At 55.3% G+C, this 18,816-nt stretch overlaps 1 protein-coding gene across 1 annotated transcript in view; it reads left to right on the top strand.

The window, feature by feature from the left end:
* P3H3 (prolyl 3-hydroxylase 3) overlaps nucleotides 1-14,380 on the top strand; it is a 33,506-nt gene extending 19,126 nt beyond the window's left edge. Inside the window, exons 9-15 of the mRNA XM_072129610.1 lie at nucleotides 1,341-1,465; nucleotides 3,041-3,136; nucleotides 3,239-3,386; nucleotides 4,259-4,376; nucleotides 5,610-5,685; nucleotides 11,610-11,750; nucleotides 13,100-14,380. Coding sequence (XP_071985711.1) covers nucleotides 1,341-1,465; nucleotides 3,041-3,136; nucleotides 3,239-3,386; nucleotides 4,259-4,376; nucleotides 5,610-5,685; nucleotides 11,610-11,750; nucleotides 13,100-13,285 — 890 coding nt within the window. The 3' untranslated portion in view covers nucleotides 13,286-14,380. The remainder of the gene's footprint in view (nucleotides 1-1,340; nucleotides 1,466-3,040; nucleotides 3,137-3,238; nucleotides 3,387-4,258; nucleotides 4,377-5,609; nucleotides 5,686-11,609; nucleotides 11,751-13,099) is intronic.
* The last annotated feature ends 4,436 nt before the right edge of the window (nucleotides 14,381-18,816 follow it).

Below are 18,816 nucleotides of genomic sequence, written 5' to 3'. Positions count from 1 at the left end.
GCCGGGGGCTGTGTGTATGCGGGCGCAGGGCCGGGGGGCAGTGTGTATGCGGGCGCAGGGCCGGGGGGCAGTGTGTGTGCGGGCGCAGGGCCGGGGGGCAGTGTGTGTGCGGGCGCAGGGCCGGGGGGCAGTGTGTGTGCGGGCGCAGGGCCGGGGGGCAGTGTGTGCGGGGGCAGGGCCGGGGGGCTGTGTGTATGCGGGGGCAGGGCCGGGGGGCTGTGTGTATGCGGGGGCAGGGCCGGGGGCTGTGTGTGCGGGGGCAGGGCCGGGGGGGCTGTGTGTGTGCGGGCGCAGGGCCGGGGGGGCTGTGTGTGCGGGGGCAGGGCCGGGGGGCAGTGTGTGTGCAGGCGCAGGGCCGGGGGGCAGTGTGTGTGCAGGCGCAGGGCCGGGGGGCAGTGTGTGTGCAGGCGCAGGGCCGGGGGGCAGTGTGTGTGCAGGCGCAGGGCCGGGAGGCAGTGTGTGCGGGTGCAGGGCCGGGGGGGCAGTGTGTGCGGGGGCAGGGCCGGGGGGGCAGTGTGTGCGGGTGCAGGGCCGGGGGGGCTGTGTGTATGCGGGGGCAGGGCCGGGGGGCAGTGTGTGCGGGGGCAGGGCCGGGGGGCTGTGTGTATGCGGGGGCAGGGCCGGGGGCTGTGTGTGCGGGGGCAGGGCCGGGGGGCAGTGTGTGTGCAGGCGCAGGGCCGGGGGGGGCTGTGTGTGCGGGGGCAGGGCCGGGGGGGCTGTGTATGCGGGGGCAGGGCCGGGGGGGCAGTGTGTGCGGGGGCAGGGCCGGGGGGCTGTGTGTATGCGGGGGCAGGGCCGGGGGCTGTGTGTGCGGGGGCAGGGCCGGGGGGCAGTGTGTGTGCAGGCGCAGGGCCGGGGGGGGCTGTGTATGCGGGGGCAGGGCCGGGGGGCAGTGTGTGCGGGGGCAGGGCCGGGGGGCTGTGTGTATGCGGGGGCAGGGCCGGGGGCTGTGTGTGCGGGGGCAGGGCCGGGGGGCAGTGTGTGTGCAGGCGCAGGGCCGGGGGGGGCTGTGTGTGCGGGGGCAGGGCCGGGGGGGCTGTGTATGCGGGGGCAGGGCCGGGGGGGCAGTGTGTGCGGGTGCAGGGCCGGGGGGGCTGTGTGTGCGGGGGCAGGGCCGGGGGGCTGTGTGTATGCGGGGGCAGGGCCGGGGGGCTGTGTGTATGCGGGGGCAGGGCCGGGGGGGCAGTGTGTGCGGGTGCAGGGCCGGGGGGGCTGTGTGTGCGGGGGCAGGGCCGGGGGGCTGTGTGTATGCGGGGGCAGGGCCGGGGGGCTGTGTGTATGCGGGGGCAGGGCCGGGGGCTGTGTATGGGTTCAGCGCCAATGTCATATCTAACCTACAGGACAACTTCCATATGAAGAGGTGACGGTCACCCTGACCCCAAGACAAATGAACGGCACGTCCAGGGTCACCCTAGATGGGGTCCTCACTGAGGACGAGTGTGAGGCTTTACTGGGGCTTGTACAGGTAAGAATAATACATAATCATAAAGGATCTGAAGGGTTAATAGTATAATGGAGACGATCCCTGCTGGACGGAGGTGGTAACGGTAAAAGGGGACTAAGGGAGTGGACGCATCATAATAGTGTCCCCGTGGTAAGGGGCGGCACGGCGGCTGAGTGAGTAGCACTTCTGCCTTGCAGCGCTGGGGTCCTGGGTTCTAATCCCACCCAGATCAGCATCTGCAAAGAGTTTGCATGTTCTCTCTGTGTTTGTGTGGGTTTCCTCCGGTTTCCTCCCACACTCCATACATACTTGTAGGTGATTAGATTGTGGCCCCATGGAGACAGGGACGGATGTGATAGCTCTGTGCAGCGCTGCGGTATCTGTGTGCGCTATATAAATAAATAAATATTATAATAAATTATTATCCCTGGTGGTCTAGGGTAGTGTAGGTGGGTATGGTACAATCCCTGGTGGTCTAGGGTATTGTAGGTGGGTATGGTACAATCCCTGGTGGTCTAGGGTAGTGTAGGTGGGTATGGTACAATCCCTGGTGGTCTAGGGTAGTGTAGGTGGGTATGGTACAATCCCTGGTGGTCTAGGGTATTGTAGGTGTGTATGATACAATCCCTGGTGGTCTAGGGTAGTGTAGGTGGGTATGGTACAATCCCTGGTGGTCTAGGGTAGTGTAGGTGGGTATGGTACAATCCCTGGTGGTCTAGGGTAGTGTAGGTGGGTATGATACAATCCCTGGTGGTCTAGGGTAGTGTAGGTGGGTATGGTACAATCCCTGGTGGTCTAGGGTAGTGTAGGTGGGTATGGTACAATCCCTGGTGGTCTAGGGTAGTGTAGGTGGGTATGGTACAATCCCTGGTGGTCTAGGGTAGTGTAGGTGGATATGGTACAATCCCTGGTGGTCTAGGGTAGTGTAGGTGGGTATGGTACAATCCCTGGTGGTCTAGGGTAGTGTAGGTGGGTATGGTACAATCCCTGGTGGTCTAGGGTAGTGTAGGTGGGTATGGTACAATCCCTGGTGGTCTAGGGTAGTGTAGGTGGGTATGGTACAATCCCTGGTGGTCTAGGGTAGTGTAGGTGGGTATGGTACAATCCCTGGTGGTCTAGGGTAGTGTAGGTGGATATGGTACAATCCCTGGTGGTCTAGGGTAGTGTAGGTGGGTATGGTACAATCCCTGGTGGTCTAGGGTAGTGTAGGTGGGTATGGTACAATCCCTGGTGGTCTAGGGTAGTGTAGGTGGGTATGGTACAATCCCTGGTGGTCTAGGGTAGTGTAGGTGGATATGGTACAATCCCTGGTGGTCTAGGGTAGTGTAGGTGGGTATGGTACAATCCCTGGTGGTCTAGGGTAGTGTAGGTGGGTATGGTACAATCCCTGGTGGTCTAGGGTAGTGTAGGTGGGTATGGTACAATCCCTGGTGGTCTAGGGTAGTGTAGGTGGGTATGGTACAATCCCTGGTGGTCTAGGATGGTGTAGGTGGGTATGGTGCAATCCCTGGTGGTCTAGGGTAGTGTAGGTGGGTATGGTACAATCCCTGGTGGTCTAGGGCAGGGATTATAATGTAAACTTGTGTCTGCACTCAGGAAGCAGAAGCCTCTGGTGAAGCGCTGAAGAGAAGACGATCTCCTTATACACCTCATGAGCGTCTCCAAGGTCTTAGCGTCCTGCAAGCTCTGCAGGTACCTACCTCCAGGGTGACACACGGCTCCAGCACTATGGCCGCCGCTCCGGGCAGTGTTGGGTGATATAATTGGCGTCTTTTTGGCTTTGTCTTTATTCAGCTGGCGGCCGCGGGACTGGTGGACCGGAACCGTGCGTACTTCCTGTATCACGCCACGGAGCGCGCCCGCATCCTCACGCAGTCTTACTTCCAGACCAAGAACTTATATTTCTCGTATTCTCAGCTCGTGTGTCGCTCGGCCATTGAAGGTAACTTTCCGTCTATACCCCGCGTCCCCGTATACTCCCCTTAACCCCTTCATGGTCTGTGATGCCAGAATGTTCAGGGCAATTCAGGTGCGTGTACCTCTAGATTCTGCCTTCAGCTGACATATGGCCTGTAACTCCAGGACCCTGGCACCTAGAAACCCAAAGAGGAGAATCTAAGGATTGTGGCGGCATCACAGAACCGCAGAGATCCGCTCTCACACTCACAATCGCACATCTCGATCATCGCACATCATTTTTTATTTTTTCCTGTAACTCTTCTCTCAAGACGTCAGCCGTCACAGGTCCGGAGTCTAAGACGTCCTAAGGAGATGCGGTTTATTACGGCTTCTCCCTTCAGAGCGGATCAGAGCCGGCACCAGTGGCGCTACAGACATCGGCGGTCACATGGGGGTAATCGGAGCTGCTGGGTCTGATCAGCATCGGCCCTCACCGGGGTCACTTCCCCCTGTACCCGGGGCTCTTATAGAGGCCCCAATGTGATGAAAAACCTAAACGTATTATACATCATAACGACCAAAACAAAATAGGGAAGTCATTAATATGAACAATAAAAAAAAAACAATGAAAAAAATCTTTTAACTTTTAACGAGCTCCAAATTTTAAGGTAGCAAAAAAAAAAAGATCTGGCCTCAAAACGATACGTCCTAAAATTTGCTAAAAATGCCCCTCGGTGACTGGAGCTGTTCAGGGGTTAAGAGGGAACATCAGACAATCCAATCATAATACAGGGGAGGTTCTCCTGTGTTTCTAGGAGCCGGGGTTCAGGAGATTTGGGCGTTTGGCCCTTTCCGTAAATGGCCGCATGTTGTGAAGGGGTTAAACGATGACTCCTCTTTTTCCTGTTGTATCAGGAGAACAGGAGGGGCGCTCCGACCTCAGTCACCCCGTCCATGCCGACAATTGTATCCTGGACCCTGAGGAGAAGGAGTGCTGGCGGGAGCCCCCCGCATACATCCACCGGGACTACAGGTGGGTGACCGTCGCCCATCGCCCCTCGCCCATCGTCCCTCGCCCATTGCCCCTCGCCCATCGTCCCTCGCCCATCGTCCCTCGCCCATCGTCCCTCGCCCATCGCCCCTCGCCCATCGCCCCTCGCCCATCGTCCCTCGCCCATCGTCCCTCGCCCATCGTCCCTCGCCCATCGTCCCTCGCCCATCGTCCCTCGCCCATCGTCCCTCGCCCATCGTCCCTCGCCCATCGTCCCTCGCCCATCGTCCCTCGAACCGTTGTCCCTCGAACCATCGTTCCTCGAACCATCGTCCCTCGAACCATCGTCCCTCGCCCATCGTCCCTCGCCCATCGTCCCTCGCCCATCGTCCCTCGCCCATCGCCCCTCGCCCATCGTCCCTCGCCCATCGTCCCTCGCCCATCGTCCCTCGCCCATCGTCCCTCGCCCATCGTCCCTCGCCCATCGTCCCTCGAACCATCGTCCCTCGCCCATCGTCCCTCGCCCATCGTCCCTCGAACCATCGCCCCTCGCCCATCGTCCCTCGAACCATCGCCCCTCGAACCATCTCCCCTCGAACCATCGTCCCTCGAACCATCGTCCCTCGAACCATCGTCCCTCGAACCATTGTCCCTCGAACCATTGTCCCTCGAACCATTGTCCCTCGAACCATTGTCCCTCGAACCATTGTCCCTCGAACCATCGTCCCTCGAACCATCGTCCCTCGAACCATCGCCCCTCGAACCATCGCCCCTCGAACCATCGCCCCTCGAACCATCGCCCCTCGAACCATCGTCCCTCGAACCATTGTCCCTCGAACCATTGTCCCTCGAACCATCGCCCCTCGAACCATCGCCCCTCGAACCATCGCCCCTCGAACCATCGCCCCTCGAACCATCGCCCCTCGAACCATCGCCCCTCGAACCATCGCCCCTCGAACCATCGTCCCTCGAACCATCGTCCCTCGAACCATCGCCCATAATCCTGAACATATAATTTGCGCATTATCTAGGCTTGATACTACTGGATTATCCTGGTGACGTCCGGTATAACCACCCCGAGACCTGGGGGCGCGGTCACTTGTTGCGTTTAGCGCATGTGTTAACATTTGTGTTTTGTAAACGTAAGTGTTAACAGCTGTTTAATTAGGCAAATCATCTCCTGTGTGACGGCGCCCCGAGGATCTGATTCATGTGTGTGATACATTGTTACATCGCTGCCGCTGTATCCGTCCTGTCATTTGTCTTTTTCCCTAGTGGGGTCCTTTATCTGAATGAGGACTTCCTGGGGGGCGACGTCTTCTTCACGGAGGCGGATGGGAGCGGCGTGGCGGTGAGTGGGACATGTGCAGTACCTCTGGTGGCCTGTAGGTTGCGCTGCGGATTTACTATAGGAAGGGACAATTACACAAAATATCCATAAAGTTCTGTTATTGTTGTGGCTGAGGATTTCCCCCTTTATAGTCATAGGGGAAGATAACTCTCATCATCCTCCCGTCTGCTGGACAATCACTAGTTATGTGTACAATTAAAGGGAACCAATAAGCAGGTTCAAGCAACAGAAGTGTGTAATCAGACCTTTGTGTGTGTGTTAGTAGCAGCAGGACTGTGATATATGGATTTATATTCTAGGATTGTAAGTGCACTGGGTGTGTGTCCTCACACTGCTGTGCTATGTGCTCTCTGAAGTCAGTGTCAGGCATTGTCCCTGGAGAATGTGTAATCATACTTTTGTGTATGCTGTTAGTAGCAGCAGGACTGTGAAATATGGACTTGTATTCAAGGTTTGTAGCTTCTGAAAATGTACTGGGGGATTGTCCTTACACTGCTGTGCTCTGTGCTCAGTACAAGCTGTATAAGGTATTGTCCCTGGAGAGATGTGTAATTGTAACTTTTGTGTTATTAGTAGCAGCAGGACTGTGATATACGGATATATATTCTAAGATTGTAGCTTCTACAAGTGCACTGGGGGCTTGTCCTCACACTGCTGTGCTCTGTGCTCATAGCTTTTCACTAGGATTCTGGTTCAATATTACAGAAGCCACTCACAGCTCAGGGGACAAGTCACACACAGAAGCTATAATAATCTTTATATAGCGCCATCATATGCTGCAGCGCTGTACAGATCATGGGGGACATTACAGAGTAATAACCTGGTCAGGGTCCTACTCCCAGGAGCTTACAATCTATCAGGACCTTTACTTGTACAAGGGTCCAGCCATTTTATATAAAGGTTCAAATAATTTAACAAATGGATAAAAAATGCAGCAGGAGCCATCACCAGCATAATGCAGAGAGCTCAGAGCACAGCAGTGTGAGGACGCACCACCACCATCTATACACAACCTGCAGTCACCCGCATAATGCAGAGAGCTCAGAGCACAGCAGTGTGAGGACGCACCACCACCATCTATACACAACCTGCAGTCACCAGCATAATGCACAGAGCTCAGAGCACAGCAGTGTGAGGACGCACCACCACTATCTATACACAACCTGCAGTCACCAGCATAATGCAGAGAGCTCAGAGCACAGCAGTGTGAGGACGCACCACCACTATCTATACACAACCTGCAGTCACCAGCATAATGCAGAGAGCTCAGAGCACAGCAGTGTGAGGACGCACCACCACCATCTATACACAACCTGCAGTCACCAGCATAATGCAGAGAGCTCAGAGCACAGCAGTGTGAGGACGCACCACCACCATCTATACACAACCTGCAGTCACCAGCATAATGCACAGAGCTCAGAGCACAACAGTGTGAGGACGCACCACCACTATCTATACACAACCTGCAGTCACCAGCATAATGCAGAGAGCTCAGAGCACAGCAGTGTGAGGACGCACCACCACCATCTATACACAACCTGCAGTCACCAGCATAATGCAGAGAGCTCAGAGCACAGCAGTGTGAGGACGCACCACCACTATCTATACACAGCCTACAGTCACCAGCATAATGCAGAGAGCTCAGAGCACAGCAGTGTGAGGACGCACCACCACTATCTATACACAACCTGCAGTCACCAGCATAATGCAGAGAGCTCAGAGCACAGCAGTGTGAGGACGCACCACCACCATCTATACACAACCTGCAGTCACCCGCATAATGCAGAGAGCTCAGAGCACAGCAGTGTGAGGACGCACCACCACCATCTATACACAACCTGCAGTCACCCGCATAATGCAGAGAGCTCAGAGCACAGCAGTGTGAGGACGCACCACCACCATCTATACACAACCTGCAGTCACCAGCATAATGCAGAGAGCTCAGAGCACAGCAGTGTGAGGGCGCACCACCACTATCTATACACAACCTGCAGTCACCAGCATAATGCAGAGAGCTCAGAGCACAGCAGTGTGAGGACGAACCACCACCATCTATACACAACCTGCAGTCACCCGCATAATGCAGAGAGCTCAGAGCACAGCAGTGTGAGGACGCACCACCACCATCTATACACAACCTGCAGTCACCAGCATAATGCAGAGAGCTCAGAGCACAGCAGTGTGAGGACGCACCACCACTATCTATACACAACCTGCAGTCACCAGCATAATGCAGAGAGCTCAGAGCACAGCAGTGTGAGGACGCACCACCACCATCTATACACAGCCTACAGTCACCAGCATAATGCAGAGAGCTCAGAGCACAGCAGTGTGAGGACGCACCACCACCATCTATACACAACCTGCAGTCACCCGCATAATGCAGAGAGCTCAGAGCACAGCAGTGTGAGGACGCACCACCACCATCTATACACAACCTGCAGTCACCCGCATAATGCAGAGAGCTCAGAGCACAGCAGTGTGAGGACGCACCACCACCATCTATACACAACCTGCAGTCACCCGCATAATGCAGAGAGCTCAGAGCACAGCAGTGTGAGGACGCACCACCACCATCTATACACAACCTGCAGTCACCATCATAATGCAGAGAGCTCAGAGCCCAGCAGTGTGAGAACGCACCACCACCATCTATACACAGCCTGCAGTCACCCGCATAATGCACAGAGCTCAGAGCACAGCAGTGTGAGGACGCACCACCACTATCTATACACAACCTGCAGTCACCAGCATAATGCAGAGAGCTCAGAGCACAGCAGTGTGAGGACGCACCACCACTATCTATACACAACCTGCAGTCACCAGCATAATGCAGAGAGCTCAGAGCACAGCAGTGTGAGGACGCACCACCACTATCTATACACAACCTGCAGTCACCAGCATAATGCAGAGAGCTCAGAGCACAGCAGTGTGAGGACGCACCACCACCATCTATACACAACCTGCAGTCAGCCGCATAATGCAGAGAGCTCAGAGCACAGCAGTGTGAGGACGCACCACCACCATCTATACACAACTTGCAGTCACCCGCATAATGCAGAGAGCTCAGAGCACAGCAGTGTGAGGACGCACCACCACCATCTATACACAACCTGCAGTCACCAGCATAATGCAGAGAGCTCAGAGCACAGCAGTGTGAGGACGCACCACCACTATCTATACACAACCTGCAGTCACCAGCATAATGCAGAGAGCTCAGAGCACAGCAGTGTGAGGGCGCACCACCACTATCTATACACAACCTGCAGTCACCAGCATAATGCAGAGAGCTCAGAGCACAGCAGTGTGAGGACGCACCACCACCATCTATACACAACCTGCAGTCAGCCGCATAATGCAGAGAGCTCAGAGCACAGCAGTGTGAGGACGCACCACCACCATCTATACACAACCTGCATTTACCCGCATAATGCAGAGAGCTCAGAGCACAGCAGTGTCAGGACGCACCACCACCATCTATACACAACCTGCAGTCACCAGCATAATGCAGAGAGCTCAGAGCACAGCAGTGTGAGGACGCACCACCACCATCTATACACAACCTGCAGTCACCAGCATAATGCAGAGAGCTCAGAGCACAGCAGTGTGAGGACGCACCACCACCATCTATACACAACCTGCAGTCACCAGCATAATGCAGAGAGCTCAGAGCACAGCAGTGTGAGGACGCACCACCACCATCTATACACAACCTGCAGTCACCCGCATAATGCAGAGAGCTCAGAGCACAGCATTGTGAGGACACACCACCACCATCTATACACAACCTGCAGTCACCCGCATAATGCAGAGAGCTCAGAGCACAGCAGTGTGAGGACACACCACCACCATCTATACACAACCTGCAGTCACCCGCATAATGCAGATAGCTCAGAGCACAGCAGTGTGAGGACGCACCACCACCATCTATACACAACCTGCAGTCAACCGCATAATGCAGAGAGCTCAGAGCACAGCAGTGTGAGGACGCACCACCACCATCTATACACAACCTGCAGTCACCCGCATAATGCAGAGAGCTCAGAGCACAGCAGTGTGAGGACGCACCACCACCATCTATACACAACCTGCAGTCACCAGCATAATGCAGAGAGCTCAGAGCACAGCAGTGTGAGGACGCACCACCACCATCTATACACAACCTGCAGTCACCCGCATAATGCAGAGAGCTCAGAGCACAGCAGTGTGAGGACGCACCACCACCATCTATACACAACCTGCAGTCACCCGCATAATGCAGAGAGCTCAGAGCACAGCAGTGTGAGGACGCACCACCACTATCTATACACAACCTGCAGTCACCAGCATAATGCAGAGAGCTCAGAGCACAGCAGTGTGAGGACGCACCACCACCATCTATACACAACCTGCAGTCACCAGCATAATGCAGAGAGCTCAGAGCACAGCAGTGTCAGGACACACCACCACCATCTATACACAGCCTGCAGTCACCCGCATAATGCAGAGAGCTCAGAGCACAGCAGTGTCAGGACGCACCACCACCATCTATACACAACCTGCAGTCACCCGCATAATGCAGAGAGCTCAGAGCACAGCAGTGTGAGGACGCACCACCACCATCTATACACAACCTGCAGTCACCAGCATAATGCAGAGAGCTCAGAGCACAGCAGTGTGAGGACGCACCACCACCATCTATACACAGCCTACAGTCACCAGCATAATGCAGAGAGCTCAGAGCACAGCAGTGTGAGGACGCACCACCACCATCTATACACAGCCTACAGTCACCAGCATAATGCAGAGAGCTCAGAGCACAGCAGTGTGAGGACACACCACCACCATCTATACACAACCTGCAGTCACCCGCATAATGCAGAGAGCTCAGAGCACAGCAGTGTGAGGACGCACCACCACCATCTATACACAACCTGCAGTCACCAGCATAATGCAGAGAGCTCAGAGCACAGCAGTGTGAGGACGCACCACCACCATCTATACACAGCCTACAGTCACCAGCATAATGCAGAGAGCTCAGAGCACAGCAGTGTGAGGACACACCACCACCATCTATACACAACCTGCAGTCACCCGCATAATGCAGAGAGCTCAGAGCACAGCAGTGTGAGGACGCACCACCACCATCTATACACAACCTGCAGTCACCAGCATAATGCAGAGAGCTCAGAGCACAGCAGTGTGAGGACGCACCACCACCATCTATACACAACCTGCAGTCACCAGCATAATGCAGAGAGCTCAGAGCACAGCAGTGTGAGGACGCACCACCACCATCTATACACAGCCTGCAGTCACCAGCATAATGCAGAGAGCTCAGAGCACAGCAGTGTGAGGACGCACCACCACCATCTATACACAACCTGCAGTCACCAGCATAATGCAGAGAGCTCAGAGCACAGCAGTGTGAGGGCGCACCACCACTATCTATACACAACCTGCAGTCACCAGCATAATGCAGAGAGCTCAGAGCACAGCAGTGTGAGGACGCACCACCACCATCTATACACAACCTGCAGTCACCAGCATAATGCAGAGAGCTCAGAGCACAGCAGTGTGAGGACGCACCACCACCATCTATACACAGCCTGCAGTCACCAGCATAATGCAGAGAGCTCAGAGCACAGCAGTGTGAGGACGCACCACCACCATCTATACACAACCTGCAGTCACCATCATAATGCAGAGAGCTCAGAGCACAGCAGTGTGAGGACGCACCACCACCATCTATACACAACCTGCAGTCACCCCTCAGCGCTTAGGATTCCATCAAATTATTTTAGGGATGAAATAGAATCAATAGTGAAATAAATATTAAATCCTGAAAGTTTTTTATTAGTGTCATTATTATTATTTGTGTCATATCTTCTGTATTTCTGAAGTGATATCTGAGATATTGAGCTGCTGTCGTCTTGTTTGTGCAGGGGGAGGTCCGTCCCCGCTGCGGCCGCCTGGTTCTCTTTACTTCCGGAGGGGAGAACGTCCATGGGGTCCGTGCGGTGACGCGGGGCAGAAGATGTGCCGTAACCTTGTGGTTCACAGGGTCAGAGGAGCATGCAGAACAGGTAACCTGCCCCTCTGCACATTTACCCCCAGGTCACCCTCCTGCCCCACTGACCTCATGCTGAGAGGTACAAGGGCTTCTCAGTACATTAGAAGATCAGCAAAAGTTCCGTTATTTTCAGTAATTTAAAACATTGGGGCTCATTTACTCACCCGGTCCAGTCGCGATCTTGCGGCGTGTTGTCCGAAGCTGATTCGGGTTCTGCCGGGAGTCCCTAAGGTCCGTGTGCCCGATATCCACCGGGTGTCGCTGCTGCGCCAAGATCCACCGGAGTTCACCTTCTTCTTCCTGGTGCATGTAAGTGCTGATCTTGCGACACAATTCATTTTTTAAATTCTGTGTTTTTTCCAAATCCGTCGGGTTGTCCGATGGCCACGCCCCCAGTTTCTGATGCGTGAAAGCCGACGCCGATGCGCCAAAATCCCAGGGCAATTCGGCGCAAATCGGAAATATTCGGGAAACCCGAAGGAAGTGTGGCGTTCAGACCCTTAGTAAATGAGCCCCAATGTGCGCTCTGGCCTCTCGTTAGATTCTGGGGAAAGTCGTCCATGGATTAGAGATGTTCTGCAGTTTAGAAGGCGTTTGTAGCCCCCAGGACGTGTGTGTCGGCCATATTGCCCCCAGGGCGTGTGTGTCGGCCATATTGCCCCCAGGGCGTGTGTGTCGGCCATATTGCCCCCAGGGCGTGTGTGTCGGCCATGTTGCCCCCAGGGCACGCGCGTCGGCCATATTGCCCCCAGGGCGTGTGTGTCGGCCATATTGCCCCCAGGGCGCGTGTGTCGGCCATATTGCCCCCAGGGCGCGCGCGTCGGCCATATTGCCCCCAGGGCGCGCGCGTCGGCCATGTTGCCCCCAGGGCGCGCGCGTCGGCCATGTTGCCCCCAGGGCGCGCGTGTCGGCCATGTTGCCCCCAGGGCGTGTGTGTCGGCCATATTGCCCCCAGGGCGCGCGTCGGCCATATTGCCCCCAGGGCGTGTGTGTCGGCCATATTGCCCCCAGGGCGCGCGTCGGCCATATTGCCCCCAGGGCGCGCGTCGGCCATATTGCCCCCAGGGCGTGTGTGTCGGCCATGTTGCCCCCAGGGCGCGCGCGTCGGCCATGTTGCCCCCAGGGCGCGCGCGTCGGCCATGTTGCCCCCAGGGCGCGTGTGTCGGCCATATTGCCCCCAGGGCGCGTGTGTCGGCCATATTGCCCCCAGGGCGCGTGTGTCGGCCGTATTGCCCCCAGGGCGCGTGTGTCGGCCATATTGCCCCCAGGGCGCGTGTGTCGGCCATATTGCCCCCAGGGCGCGTGTGTCGGCCATGTTGCCTCCTGAACTGATGTTATTTTCTGTGTTATTTCTCTTTAAAGGAAAGATTTGAAGCAAAGAGCATCGTGACCGGGGAGGTCACTAAGACGGAGAAAACCCAGAGCAAATCCTCCCGGACCAGAAGAGACTCCTCCAGAACAGGGACCTCCGAAAAAGAGGGGGCGGAGAAACCATCCGGACGACAGCAGAGGCGGAGAGTCGCCAGGAAAATCCGAGATGAACTTTAGAGACTGTGACGGGAGGGAAGGGGTTAATGGACTGATAATCTGCAGATCGCTCTCAGTGAAGGGGCATAGAAAATGTCCAGCGCAGCAAGTGTTAAATGAAATCTAACCCAGAAACAGGGTAAAAGGCAACATGTGGAATAATGGGGGGGGGGCTGTGCAGGTCACATGACCCGGCTTCAAGGGGGGGTCCAGATCTATGTAAATAACATTAAAGGGAACCTGTCAGCCATCCAAGCAGACAGCAGTCAGAGTCAGGCATAGACCCTGGAGAGATGAGTAATCAGACCTTTATGTTGTAGCAGCAGGACTGTGATATACATTTATATTCCAGGATTGCAGCTGCTGTGCTCTGATATCTGTGCATTGCTGGCAGTAACTGCTGTATGCATCCAGAAGCCTGCTCCAGCTTTTACTCAGAGCTGTCAAGTAGCTCAATGCTGGGTGACAGAGAGGAAAGTGATCTGGGGATGCGTCCTCACACTGCTGTGCTCTGTGCTCACTGATTGCTGTAGTGTTCAATCAGAAACCTGCAACAGCAGGAGCAAACGGAAGAAGCTGCGGAGCAATGCACAGAGCACAGCAGTGTGAGGACAAGCCCAGGATATCACAGTCCTGCTGCTACTAACATACACAAAGCTCTGATCTCACGTCTCTCCAGGGACAAGACAGAACAGAAACTTTTAGAACTTTTTCCTAAAAATGTTGCAACTTTCTTCTCTACTTTTTCTCATCAACTGTATCCAAGCACAGACCGTGTGATGTAACGCCTGCACCGATACATTGTAGCAAACCATCAGTATTACACCTGTACAGCCGCATAGGACCAATAATGCATCTATTTCCTGACAGCAAGCGGAGATTGTGATAATGGAGAGAAATGGAAACACAAAGAGGAAAAATTGATGAGTTTTGCATTCCTTTTTTCAAAGTCCCAATGAAATCCTTCCATCCAGAAGTGGCTGATAACAGCGAGCAGTTCAGGTCTGCGTTCCGCTGCGCAGAGGAGAACCTTTAAGTGGCCTCGGTCCTCGGAGGGTTAATGTTTTTTTGTACTTTTATAGTAAAACCTCCATGCCGGGGGGGGGGTGAAGTGCATTATCAGCGCTGCCAGAATCCTGAGACCTCCTGCACAATGAGGGGATTGTGAGCGCAGCCCGGGGGGAGACGCCACATGACTGTATATGGGGGCGACGCACGGATGACTTTATATGGGGACGACCAGAGAGACTGCAGGAAGACCTGACCTCACGAGACCCTCAGGTGCTGAGCATTAGAGACACCAGAGCAGTCACCGAGACATCAGGAGAGAGAGACACCAGAGCAGTCACCGAGACATCAGGAGAGAGAGACACCAGAGCAGTCACCGAGACATCAGGAGAGAGAGACACCAGAGCAGTCACCGAGACATCAGGAGAGAGAGACACCAGAGCAGACACCGAGACATCAGGAGAGAGAGGCATCAGGAGAGAGAGACACCAGAGCAGTCACTGAGAAATCAGGAGAGAGAGGCATCAGGAGAGAGAGGCACCAGAGCAGTCACCGAGACATCAGGAGAGAGAGACACCAGAGCAGACACTGAGACATCAGGAGAGAGAGGCATCAGGAGAGAGAGACAACAGAGCAGACACTGAGACATCAGGAGAGAGAGACACCAGAGCAGACACCGAGACATCAGGAGAGAGAGACACCAGAGCAGTCACCGAGACATCAGGAGAGAGAGACACCAGAGCAGACACCGAGACATCAGGAGAGAGAGACACCAGAGCAGTCACCGAGACATCAGGAGAGAGAGACACCAGAGCAGTCACCGAGACATCAGGAGAGAGAGACACCAGAGCAGTCACCGAGACATCAGGAGAGAGAGACACCAGAGCAGACACCGAGACATCAGGAGAGAGAGACACCAGAGCAGACACCGAGACATCAGGAGAGAGAGACACCAGAGCAGACACTGAGACATCAGGAGAGAGAGGCATCAGGAGAGAGAGACACCAGAGCAGTCACCGAGACATCAGGAGAGAGAGACACCAGAGCAGACACCGAGACATCAGGAGAGAGAGACACCAGAGCAGTCACCGAGACATCAGGAGAGAGAGACACCAGAGCAGTCACCGAGACATCAGGAGAGAGAGACACCAGAGCAGTCACCGAGACATCAGGAGAGAGAGACACCAGAGCAGGCACCGAGACATCAGGAGAGAGAGACACCAGAGCAGACACCGAGACATCAGGAGAGAGAGACACCAGAGCAGACACTGAGACATCAGGAGAGAGAGACACCAGAGCAGGCACCGAGACATCAGGAGAGAGAGACACCAGAGCAGTCACCGAGACATCAGGAGAGAGAGACACCAGAGCAGGCACCGAGACATCAGGAGAGAGAGACACCAGAGCAGACACTGAGACATCAGGAGAGAGAGACACCAGAGCAGTCACCGAGACATCAGGAGAGAGAGGCATCAGGAGAGAGAGAGGCATCAGCAGAGAGAGAGACACCAGAGCAGACACCGAGACATCAGGAGAGAGAGGCATCAGGAGAGAGAGGCATCAGGAGAGAGAGGCATCAGGAGAGAGAGACACCAGAGCAGACACCGAGACATCAGGAGAGAGAGGCATCAGGAGAGAGAGACAACAGAGCAGACACCGAGACATCAGGAGAGAGAGGCATCAGGAGAGAGAGGCATCAGGAGAGAGAGGCATCAGGAGAGAGAGGCATCAGGAGAGAGAGACACCAGAGCAGACACCGAGACATCAGGAGAGAGAGGCATCAGGAGAGAGAGACAACAGAGCAGACACCGAGACATCAGGAGAGAGAGGCATCAGGAGAGAGAGACACCAGAGCAGACACCGAGACATCAGGAGAGAGAGACACCAGAGCAGACACCGAGACATCAGGAGAGAGAGACACCAGAGCAGACACCGAGACATCAGGAGAGAGAGGCATCAGGAGAGAGAGGCATCAGGAGAGAGAGGCATCAGGAGAGAGAGACACCAGAGCAGACACCGAGACATCAGGAGAGAGAGGCATCAGGAGAGAGAGACAACAGAGCAGACACCGAGACATCAGGAGAGAGAGGCATCAGGAGAGAGAGACACCAGAGCAGACACCGAGACATCAGGAGAGAGAGGCATCAGGAGAGAGAGACAACAGAGCAGACACCGAGACAACAGGAGAGAGAGGCATCAGCAGAGAGAGAGACACCAGAGCAGACACCGAGACATCAGGAGAGAGAGACACCAGAGCAGACACCGAGACATCAGGAGAGAGAGACACCAGAGCAGACACCGAGACATCAGGAGAGAGAGACACCAGAGCAGACACCGAGACATCAGGAGAGAGAGACACCAGAGCAGTCACCGAGACATCAGGAGAGAGAGACACCAGAGCAGTCACCGAGACATCAGGAGAGAGAGACACCAGAGCAGACACCGAGACATCAGGAGAGAGAGACACCAGAGCAGACACCGAGACATCAGGAGAGAGAGACACCAGAGCAGTCACCGAGACATCAGGAGAGAGAGACACCAGAGCAGTCACCGAGACATCAGGAGAGAGAGACACCAGAGCAGACACTGAGACATCAGGAGAGAGATGCATCAGGAGAGAGAGACATCAGGAGAGAGAGACATCAGGAGAGAGAGACATCAGGAGAGAGAGACACCAGAGCAGGCACCGAGACATCAGGAGAGAGAGACACCAGAGCAGACACTGAGACATCAGGAGAGAGAGGCACCAGAGCAGACACTGAGACATCAGGAGAGAGAGGCACCAGAGCAGTCACCGAGACATCAGGAGAGAGAGACACCAGAGCAGACACTGAGACATCAGGAGAGAGAGGCACCAGAGCAGTCACCGAGACATCAGGAGAGAGAGACACCAGAGCAGACACTGAGACATCAGGAGAGAGAGGCATCAGGAGAGAGAGACACCAGAGCAGACACCGAGACATCAGGAGAGAGAGACAACAGAGCAGGCACCGAGACATCAGGAGAGAGAGACATCAGGAGAGAGAGACACCAGAGCAGACACCGAGACATCAGGAGAGAGAGGCATCAGGAGCAAGAGACACCAGAGCAGACACTGAGACATCAGGAGAGAGAGGCATCAGGAGAGAGAGACACCAGAGCAGACACCGAGACATCAGGAGAGAGAGGCATCAGGAGAGAGAGACAACAGAGCAGACACCGAGACATCAGGAGAGAGAGACATCAGGAGAGAGAGACAACAGAGCAGACACTGAGACATCAGGAGAGAGAGGCATCAGGAGAGAGAGACAACAGAGCAGACACCGAGACATCAGGAGAGAGAGGCATCAGGAGAGAGAGACACCAGAGCAGACACCGAGACATCAGGAGAGAGAGGCATCAGGAGAGAGAGACACCAGAGCAGACACCGAGACATCAGGAGAGAGAGACATCAGGAGAGAGAGACACCAGAGCAGACACTGAGACATCAGGAGAGAGAGGCATCAGGAGAGAGAGACAACAGAGCAGACACCGAGACATCAGGAGAGAGAGACATCAGGAGAGAGAGACAACAGAGCAGACACCGAGACATCAGGAGAGAGAGGCATCAGGAGAGAGAGACACCAGAGCAGTCACCGAGACATCAGGAGAGAGAGACACCAGAGCAGTCACCGAGACATCAGGAGAGAGAGACACCAGAGCAGTCACCGAGACATCAGGAGAGAGAGGCATCAGGAGAGAGAGAGGCATCAGCAGAGAGAGAGACACCAGAGCAGACACTGAGACATCAGGAGAGAGAGGCATCAGGAGAGAGAGACAACAGAGCAGACACCGAGACATCAGGAGAGAGAGGCATCAGGAGAGAGAGACACCAGAGCAGACACCGAGACATCAGGAGAGAGAGGCATCAGGAGAGAGAGACACCAGAGCAGACACTGAGACATCAGGAGAGAGAGACACCAGAGCAGACACCGAGACATCAGGAGAGAGAGACACCAGAGCAGACACTGAGACATCAGGAGAGAGAGACACCAGAGCAGACACCGAGACATCAGGAGAGAGAGACACCAGAGCAGTCACCGAGACATCAGGAGAGAGAGGCATCAGGAGAGAGAGACACCAGAGCAGACACCGAGACATCAGGAGAGAGAGGCATCAGGAGAGAGAGACACCAGAGCAGACACCGAGACATCAGGAGAGAGCGACACCAGAGCAGACACTGAGACATCAGGAGAGAGAGACACCAGAGCAGACACCGAGACATCAGGAGAGAGAGACACCAGAGCAGACACTGAGACATCAGGAGAGAGAGACACCAGAGCAGACACCGAGACATCAGGAGAGAGAGACACCAGAGCAGACACCGAGACATCAGGAGAGAGAGACACCAGAGCAGTCACCGAGACATCAGGAGAGAGAGACACCAGAGCAGACACCGAGACATCAGGAGAGAGAGACACCAGAGCAGACACTGAGACATCAGGAGAGAGAGACACCAGAGCAGACACCGAGACATCAGGAGAGAGAGACACCAGAGCAGACACCGAGACATCAGGAGAGAGAGA

Source organism: Engystomops pustulosus, chromosome 11 (assembly GCF_040894005.1).
Source record: "Engystomops pustulosus chromosome 11, aEngPut4.maternal, whole genome shotgun sequence".
NCBI classification, from domain to species: Eukaryota; Metazoa; Chordata; class Amphibia; order Anura; family Leptodactylidae; genus Engystomops; species Engystomops pustulosus.
This window is presented reverse-complemented; position numbering and strand designations above follow the sequence as displayed.